The sequence below is a fragment of the Syngnathus acus genome, chromosome 12, assembly GCF_901709675.1.
Source record: "Syngnathus acus chromosome 12, fSynAcu1.2, whole genome shotgun sequence".
Lineage (NCBI taxonomy): Eukaryota > Metazoa > Chordata > Actinopteri > Syngnathiformes > Syngnathidae > Syngnathus > Syngnathus acus.
This window is the reverse complement of record NC_051097.1, coordinates 3693301-3703270: the sequence shown is the minus strand read 5'-3', so window position 1 is coordinate 3703270 and position 9970 is coordinate 3693301. Positions and strand designations below refer to the sequence as shown.

The 9970-nt window shown below is 39.1% G+C and overlaps 3 protein-coding genes across 3 annotated transcripts in view; 2 read left to right on the top strand and 1 right to left on the bottom strand.

Moving 5' to 3' along the window:
• Window positions 1-9970, top strand: part of LOC119131662 (lymphocyte antigen 75-like) — a 1013224-nt gene that overhangs the window by 882922 nt on the left and 120332 nt on the right. The window lies entirely within an intron of this gene.
• On the bottom strand, window positions 676-3090 carry tmem203 (transmembrane protein 203). The gene is made up of 2 exons (XM_037266465.1): window positions 2783-3090; window positions 676-2440 (listed from the first exon to the last, which is right to left on the bottom strand). Exon 2 carries the CDS (start codon window positions 2226-2228, stop codon window positions 1812-1814), a length of 417 nt encoding a protein of 138 aa, XP_037122360.1. The 5' UTR covers window positions 2229-2440; window positions 2783-3090; the 3' UTR covers window positions 676-1811.
• On the top strand, window positions 3061-8464 carry alad (aminolevulinate dehydratase). The gene is made up of 12 exons (XM_037266439.1): window positions 3061-3205; window positions 3617-3758; window positions 3906-3956; window positions 4699-4795; window positions 5039-5174; window positions 5294-5377; window positions 5944-6032; window positions 6312-6367; window positions 6432-6519; window positions 7731-7817; window positions 7945-8074; window positions 8168-8464. The coding sequence occupies exons 2-12, from the start codon at window positions 3640-3642 to the stop codon at window positions 8224-8226; spliced, it is 996 nt and encodes a 331-aa protein (XP_037122334.1). The 5' UTR covers window positions 3061-3205; window positions 3617-3639; the 3' UTR covers window positions 8227-8464.

Genomic DNA, 9970 nt, shown 5'->3' with positions numbered 1-9970 from the left:
CACCCATTTCGTCACAGTGGCGCAAAACCACACCCGTTTCTATTGTTGACTGGGCCAAAAGGATCTGTCAATCAAACGGTATGGCTTTCAAGATCACCTGACTTTTCTTGGTAATTTTCTTTTTTAAAAAAACGTTCTTTACATCTGCATAGATAAAACAACCCTCGCTTAAAAGTAGACAGAAAAACGAGGGAACAACTGCAGAAACAATCGTATTTTACTTTGCGCGTTTGCTGTTTTTGCGCTCGCATACAATATTCCACCTGTCGATAATCCGGTTGGAAAAAACAACATGCGACCCGAGAAGGGGATTGGTTTGTATGAATCAGCACCCTGATGACTGCACACAAGAGATTACTGTACCTCATCAAACTTTCATTACCAAGCCTTTTGTGGCACAATGAGTGCAATGACAAAAGAATTAAGTACGCGAAGAGCGCACATTGCTCTTCAAGGGGAAATCCCAGTCACAAATTCCAACTAGCAATCATTGCGCCTCGGATAAACCTCATGGGATACGTACTATACTGACACTGCGCATCTGGTGCTTGTGGGCGTTATTAATCATGCTTTTGTCAACTCGCTTATTGATTTAACTTTTACGTATATGTATAAACAAAACAAAGCGCCTTTAAAGATAAAAAAAATCCACACGGATTTAATCAGACATAACTGAAGGCAATTTTTGCTTTAATGGCAATTACATGCTAGTGTTCCTATACTCAATAACACGCAAATTATAAATGACTACGTATGCTGACTATTAGATTTTTCATGGAATGTGAAACCAGTGATTTGGCTTGCGTAAAAGTAATGTTTTCTGTCACCAAGGCAAAAGCGCCTCCCTGTGGTTAAATGAAGGAGTGCTAGACTCCCACTGGCCGGGTTACTCAGGATTTACCCGCTAGTAGCTTCTCAGAAAAGAACAAGATTAAATATTGGTTTATTTACATTTTATATACATCTTAAGTTGCAGTAATAACAAATCATAAATATCTTGTCAAAGTCTTAGCTAAATCTACATATACAGAGCGCCATGTACTTTCCGCACAATGGCCAATTTTAGACACCGCTGCCATTTGCCAACATGCGTGTCATCTATGTGCACATGTGTGGGCAGCAGGCAAAATAAAAAGGAAAAGTGACTCACTTAAACTTAATTTTCCAACCCAAGAAGAAAACATTACTGGTGCAACTGCTTGTGCCGTGTTTCTTATCCCACGGTACCTCACTGCGTTGTGTGCATATGTGCATTGTTTTTTTCTTCAAAGGTTGTCTATCACCTATTGCACAAATAAGAGGCACTATTATGTCCCATATCCACGCAATATCTCACACCATGCACCCTCAACAACTCACAAATGTGTGAAAACCCAGTCTGTTGACTGCTCTCAAAGCTGTTATATCGTTGACTTCATTTTATTGTCAGGAGCAAATCAAATGTTTAGCATAAAATCACGTGACTATGACTAACGTCAAGGTCAAAAGTTGCTGGAATGGACACGTAAAAAAAATTCTCAAAATACATTGAGACAAAGGTAGGACTTTCTCCATAATACAGCAGACATTTTGAAGCACTGTATATCTAAACAACCAAACACAGTGACAGTTTTTGTTCAGTTTGGTTGAATTAGAAACACAGACACAAATTAAATGTGTGCAACACGTGGAACATACGGCTTTGATCCATGTTCACAACAAACAAGGTGGTGCCATAAAGCCAAACTGAAGCACAGACCCTTGTTGTGCTTTAAACTTCTTGACAGCAGATGAAAACCGCTTCTTGCAATGTTAAACATCCAACCACCTCCTCAGTTCACTCGGCATGCTCGTATCATCAGCAGCTGCAGAAGGATGAACAGTGGTGAGACGATGAGGCCAAACCAAAGGTCTCTGGCTTGTTCTTGCTCCGCCAACTTTTGGCACAGCAGCACCTCACACACCAGCTTCAGACTGAGCACCGTCAGCACCCAAAGCAGCCGCAGCACTGCCAGGCGTTTCTCATTCTCCTGGTAAAGCCGGATGGATACTATAGCTGTGAAGTAGGTGCTGAGACCATCAGCGGCAAACAAGGGGACGAACACCAGCCACCAGCTTAACGTGGCGGTGAACATGTCAGCACGAAGGGCAACCAGCATGCTGAAAACCAGCAACGCCAGTAAGTGAAGAAAGAGTTCAAAAGTGGCAAAGCCTAGCCACTGAACAAGTTCGCGTAAAGAGAACAGCATGGTGGAGAAATCTGGATGTTCACTTAGATATGTACTGTTGAAAAACAACTGGTGCCCTGAGTAGATGCCACCTAAGAGGAGTTAAGACTTGCCAAGTGTGTCTGGTCGAGGGAGGTCAAAAAGCTCATAAGAGACACTTCACTTTTGGCTACATCTCTGAATCCATCCAGATGCAAGATGTACTCCGAGTCTCTGGATATCAGAAAACACTCCTAGAAAACAATGACAATAAAAGTGTGAGGACATGACCTTTATTTAATTAGTTTAGCAGCATCGACTGGCCGTATATGCACACATTTTTCTCGCACACATTCGTATGTCTTCTGGCATATCAGCTAGTGTTATCCAAGCGAAAACTGTTAAATTCAGTCCATATTGAAGCGCAGACAACGAGGCATCGTCGCAGAGAGCTTAACATTGGAGCCAGCCTCATCGCAACACAAGTTCTAGCAAACAACACATTACCGGAGATGAAACAGTCAAACTGGCGTTCCATATAACTCTTGAATTGAGTTATGAATTATGAGTAATTGTGTGACTACGCGTTTCTGTACCTCAATCGGAGTGGAGTGCTGTCTTTTCCATTTAGTTGTGGAAAAGCGACAATGCACAATGCTAACACGGCATTAGCATCGTCATTTTCTATCTCACCGTTGCGGCAACATCGCGAGAATACCATGCAATAGTATGGTGGCCGATACACTACTACTTGTGGCGTCCGTTTTTTCCAAATAACCCAATGTTATGACGTGTCAAATTAATGCTAACGATACGATACGTGCCACAATGTAATTATTCGTTTGATGGGATATGCCTGGTATAATTGTTTTGTTTTTAGCAACCACCGAGTCGCTAGATGGCGATAGTGATAACTAGCGAGGTATTAACAGTGTGGGTCGAATCGAAAGAAGAAGAAAAATCTACTAGTCAATCCACTGAAGGAGAGTCACGCTGTTGGACTTGACTAGTTTCTCTAGGTAAGTACAGTTTTTAATTCTTTCGTTTTCTTATTCGTTTCTTGTCGACGTCGTTTTTAAATTTGGCGTAACTTCAAACATTTTTCCTGCCAGAGGTGACCACTCACTTGAGTTTTCCCGATGTCTTCAAACGCACCCGATACAAAATGTTAAAAATGTGTCAAAAGTGTTTGCTTACAACCTAATTTATAGTGTTGTGTTTATGCTCATTAATGGACTTGGTAGTAATATATAAATAGACTTTTAAAAAGCCATTTAGTAAACCACAGTTGTTTGAGAAGCAGCTTCACGCATGCTTGGTCAGTTTTAACGCTGACTGAACCGTGATGAAGGACAATGATGTGCATGAGGTGATTATTCATGGAGACATTCCCAATGTCTTCTGCTCATTGTCTATATTTGTGTGTACAGCATTTGTCTGTCCCAGGGTCAAGATGCAGGTACCAGCACAATCCATCATTCATAGTGGCTACTTCCATCCAACATTAAGATCCTGGCAGACCTGTGCCACAGATATAAAAGCAGAAAACTTAATATACCCAATTTTCATCACGTAAGTGACAAACGTTATCTTTATATGAAATTCAATGACATTTTAAGTACGGGGCTTTGATTTTCTGTTTGTTACAACTAAATGAAGGCATAATGGGTTGTAAGTTTTTCTCTTGGTCTTACTCCATGTTCCTTGCCAATTGTATAGAGACAATGTTGATGCTGTGGAGCCTATTGGAAGCCTGCCTGGACAAGCCAGGTGAGAAAAACAAAACAAAATCCAGATGGTATTTAATTCGAGACTACATTGAATTCCCCATCCATGTTGATGGGTGGAAAAATGTGTGCAAAAATGGCAACTGATATGATAGGGTGTTGTCCTAAGATAAAAAACCATAAGTCAGGGTGGATCGAACACAAAATACAGTTTCTGGACACAGATAAGATGAGCATGTGCTACACGCAAACGGGCGATATTATTGTTGTGAAACTTGGTGGTAAATTTTACAACAATATAACATTTCTCATTCCTAATTCTGATTGTCTTCACGCTCATAGACTTTGGTCATTTTCAGTCGAAGCATGCTATTTCACCGACCTATTGGTTTGGTTGATTTTCTATGTCTGATTGCAACAATTGCACGCATGTTATGAATGGGCATAATAATAAACTAAACAACTTCATTGATTGTAAAGAATTTAGTTATGTAAAATTGATTGTTGATGAACCATGTCTTGAAACTAATGAGGCATTATGGAGTGCACTAAAGTATCAACCAACACTGTTGAAAATCAATTAGTTGATAACAAATCTGTGGCCAAAAATACTGAAACATAGAATATTAATCGATAGGCACCAGGTACTAATTAGACAATTAATTTAGTTAGTATTATTTGCAATACAAGTTAGATGACTAAGGCTGATTATTAAATCGGTATGAATAATCAATCGTGTTTTGTAATTTGTAATGAATACGCTTCTAATGTATTCCCTGTCATAGATATGGAGTGAATAAACTGGAGGGAATGTTGCAGCCGCTTGTAATGAACGGTTTGAAGTGTGTGCTGATTTTTGGGGTGCCTGCAAATATAGCAAAGGTATGTACAATGAATGTTCAATGAGAGCAAGGCTATAAATGGAAAGTGTCACTGTATTTGGAAGTAATGAGAACTAATGCGTGGACTGAATCATTTATTCATTCAGGGGATTCATATGGACTAATATTGAAAATATGTTGCATGTTAAATTTTGGGAAAGTAAAAATCACCGTATAAAACAAAATTCCTGCTCTTAAATTTAAGTCAGAATATATGCAGATAAGCGGATCTTTTGTGGTTTAGGATGACAGAGGGTCAGGGGCAGACACAGATGACACACCAGCCGTGATGGCCGTGAAGAAGATCAGATCTGTTTTCCCTGATCTGCTGGTGGCATGTGACGTCTGCTTGTGTCCCTACACGTCACATGGTCACTGTGGTCAGTGTTACATTTTGTGATAGACTGTCTTCAGCAATGTTTTATCGATCAGTGGTCTCTAATAAGATGGCCAGTGGGTTGGCACAGAAAATCCTTATGTATTTTCATTACTCTTCCAGGTATCTTGAATGAAGATGGCTCTCTGAACAATGATGCCAGCTGTTTGAGACTGGCAGAAGTGGCATTAGCCTACGCCAAAGCTGGTAAACACAGTTTTGTATAATCTGTTTGTCTGCCTGTCTGTCTGTCTCATCTATTAATCTATCAAGCATTTAAAGTGTCAATCGTCATATATTTGGGGTGCCTTCACACAAAAATTCACTTGTGCAAGTTTCCTTGTCTCTATAATGGAATTTCAGAATACTTCATGAAAAATAGATATTGAGTATATATCATAAGGTCTCTCACTTGATAGAAAAACTAACAGTAGTACGTACATAGGATTGAGTTCAAAAAACATTTTGATCATTTGTATTTCATTTAAAGTTGAGCATTCTTTGGCTATAGACTGTTAGTGTTCTGCTACTGGATATAAATTTGTGTTTCAATATGTCTTTGTGGTAGTCCCACTACCATATGTGAAGTGCTTTGTTACCCCTGCAGCTGTTATAAAATATAAATAAAGTTGTTTTGTAATGTATTATATGTATTGTGTATCAACAAGGGAAATGTATGCAAATTGGGGGAATAGTGAGAAATACTATGTATGTACTATGTATATTTTCACCCCAGTTTTAAATCAATATTGAAAGTCTGTGTTTTACTGCAGGTTGTCACATAATTGCTCCCTCTGATATGATGGATGGCAGAGTCTGGGCCATAAAACAAGCATTGCTTGCAAATGGTATAGGAAACAAGGTACGTTGCACAGGAAAAGAACTATTGCAAACTATTATTATTATTATTGAGTTAATCTTAAAAGGCAACATCATCTGTTGATTTAGACCAGTCCCTATCCTGTTTTCCAGTTAATGGTAGTAAAACCGATGATAGTATCGCAAACAAAATTAAAGTGTACTGCTCGGTAGTGTTGAGTACAGGACCAAGATGCAATATGTTTTCCTCTCATATGTTGCAAAAAACAATTTCACCCTAATTCAAATGATTTATGTATGTTATGCATATTTTTATTTCCAGGTGTCAGTGCTAAGCTACAGTGCCAAGTTTGCTTCATGTTATTATGGCCCCTTCAGGTAAGTAAAGGTATAATACATTGCTTATTTAAACATATTGAAACCTCTAGCGGTGCCTGTGCAGAGATGCTGCACAGTCCAAGCCAGCTTTTGGGGATAGGCGCTGCTACCAACTCCCTCCTGGAGCGAGAGGGCTTGCCATTCGAGCTGTGGTAAACAATAGTATTCACTCTACTCACATAACATACCGTATTTTACGGACAATAAGTCACAGTTTTTTTTAATAGTTTGGCCTGGGGTGCGATTTATGTGTGAAATTATCATCACATTATATCATTTCAGATGTTATTTTCACACTAAATCGCATGAGGGCCCTCTAGGCCTGTGGAATAATTGGAACTGCAACTGGCGATGAGTCTGACGAAAGCCACGTAGAAGAGAAAGCGCTGTATCTTGTACTTCCGGGGTTAGCGGAGTTGTTCATAAGTGACAACGAGGATGAAGATTTTGTTGGATTTAATGATTTGGAGTGACGTAGATGGTTCGATAAACTTGTTAGCATGTTACTTATGCTATAGTTATTTGAATAACTCTTCTTACTTATGCTATAGTTATTTGAATAACTCTTAATATGTTACATCAGGCACATTTTCAGTTCCTTGTTTGTGTTTATGTAACGTTAGCATACCGTACCTTCAGCCTGTTGTTGCCTATTCTATTTTTATTTTAACTTGCCTTTCAAGATGACATGTCTGTTCTTGGTGTTGGATTTCATCAAATACATTTCCGCCAAATTATACGCCGGTGCGACTTACATAAGTATTTTTCTTCTTTATTTTGCATTTTATGGCTGGTGCGACTTATAGCCCGGAAAATATGGTAGACACACAAAACTGACATTTTATGAGTTAGCAAATTGCACTAAAATTTAATTGGTGTACTTTATATTACCTTCTTGTTGCACTTGTGCAACTGTTCATTGTTTTGGTAATATTTGGACAAGTCACTTGTGTCAAGCCATCGGCATCGTACAATTGTAGAACTGCTTTATAATGTCACCCTCATCATACTTTCATCAATAAAAGGAACTCACCATTGCGAGCATTCAAACAGGATGTTCTCAGCAACAGCAAGTTCCAACAAAGATCGAGAGATGGAAGACTCACAGAAGTAATAATAATAATAATAATAATAAATGTTGCCTTTTTTTTTATAGGAATGGGAAGTTGTGCTAAAAATATTGAAACATTGGACAATTGTGCATTCAAAGGTTTTGAGAAGGTCCTATTATGTTCACCTGTAAAGTCTTTAGTGAATTTCAAGTTCATCCTCAACACAATGCCGAATGTTCCCAACTGTATACATGTACATTTGGTTTACAAATGCTATAAGGTGAAGTTTGTGTAACACTTCTGTGCCTCAGGAGCGTGATGTAAGAGAAGGAGCCGATATGCTAATGGTGAAACCGGGTCTGCCGTATTTGGACATAGTGAGAGAAGTCAAGGACAAGGTCTGTTTTAATGATGAGCAATTGAAGAAAAAAAAAAAGACCTCTTTCTCCAAGTGTTTTAAAATGTTATTTGTCATTAAGCTCCGTGTAGATGTAGTGAGAAACGTTTTCTTCTGTCTCTTCTCAGTTCCCCACTCATCCCCTTGCTGTCTATAATGTGTCGGGAGAGTTCGCCATGATGTGGCATGGAGCACAAGCCGGAGCGTTTGACTTGCGAGTTGCTGTGATGGAGGCCATGACCGCCTTCCGCAGGGCAGGTAAGCACGCGCCTGTTTGTGTGTGTGTTGAATATTGAAAAATATTACTGGAATTACTGTCAATCTTCTAACTAATATTTTTTCCTTTTTAAGGTGCTGACATTATCATTACTTACTACACCCCTCAGTTGCTCGACTGGTTGAAAGAGTGACGAATGAAGATCAGAGCCTCATTGAAGAAGAAATTGTCTTTAAAGCTAACTACCAAAAAGCTGCACTTGAAACTGTCAGGGCAACACGCTTTGACAAATTCAGTACATTTAGGCATTCATTTAAAGTCTTTGTTGGTGGGATGTGTGTAAAAACATGTTATATTAGTTTTTGTTGTATGCATTTTTTAATATCCCAGATTCCTAGCTATATAAATTACAAACAAACAATTTAAAAGTTCTTTTATGGGTCAAATTTCTGAATGAATCTAAAATGCACCTCTACACTTAAACTTGGGGCATCTTTGGTTGCAAACCCCCAACTGCTGAATGAAGTTATGGAAAAAGTACTGAAACATGAAACAATTGGATATGTGCATTCAAAACTTGAGCATATATCAATATGAATTTAGGTTCCTCCTAAAATTTCAACCAAAAGTTTATTAAGTTTAACTTTATCATTTTTGCATGCATTTCCAAACACTCAGAATTGCAATTCCAGTCCTTAAGGGCCCACTTTCCTGTATGTTTTAAGGCAGGGGTGCCAAACTAATTTTTTTCATGGGCCACATTGTAGTCATAGCTTCTTTCGGAGGGCCATTATGACTGTCAACCCAAATAAATGTTTGAGCACCTCATATTATATACAGTAAAAGCTACAAAACAAACTGACAAATAACTCGTTTTCAAATCAGATGAGTAAGAACTGGTCAAATATTAAAAAAAAAAAAGATATTAAAAGTGAAGACAATTTGCAATTCTAGTAATGACACGAATTTGACGCACAATTTGTCTTCGCGGGCCACATAAAATGATGTGGCGGGCCGTATCTGGCCCCCGGGCCTTGAGTTTGACACCTGTGTTTTAGGGTGTATTCAGACCAGAAAAGTCCTTCAGTCCGCCTGTTTGGTCCGGACCAAAAACGGAATTATTTTTTTTCGTTTGGTGCGGTTCGTATTCAGACTACGTTTTGCAAGTGAAGTACGTATACACATCCTGGTGACGATCTGTGTTCCCATTGGACAGCAATGACCAGGGCGCCACACAGAGCACTGACCCGGAAATGGGGGGAAACAAGCGAGTCCTACACGCTGCGTTCCTGCGCTGCATATTTGTGCTGTTTGTTCGTATGAGGATACTGCAAGTAAAGTTGCACAGTGGATTCACGTTTATGATTATAGTTACACTGTCGTGTTCGCATGCAGAATTCCCCCACGGAACTAAGGGTTGAAGGCTGAGTTGGGATGGTGGTGTTTATGTGGTACGCACGTTGTTGTGCTGTTACATGATTGGCTGGAAAGACAGTACAATGACGTTTAGGATTGTGGTTGGTCTGTTTTGCGGAAATTGGATTGTAGTTCAAACACGGACGATTTTTGCGACGAAAACAATGTGCAGTCGGCAATTATTTGATTTATTGATGCTTGCGACTTTTGATTTTCAGAATTGGTTTTAAAAAAAAAAAAAGTTCACTAAAGAATCGTGACGTCATCAAACACCGGCCTGTCTAAAATATTGTCTGACAGTAATCCGGTTTGTGGTGCTAAAAAGGCTGGGGACCACTTCTTTAGAGTACTCCCTTTTGCTGTGAAAATAATTAAAATGGAAAAGATAATTGAAAGAGCGAATAATACTGAGACATTTACGCACAGCTATATTAGAGTGATTCTGTAATTTATAAAAGTACTGGATTTATTGGAAAGTAGCGCATGTAAGGACCACCAGGGGGAGACTTTCGACTATTTGG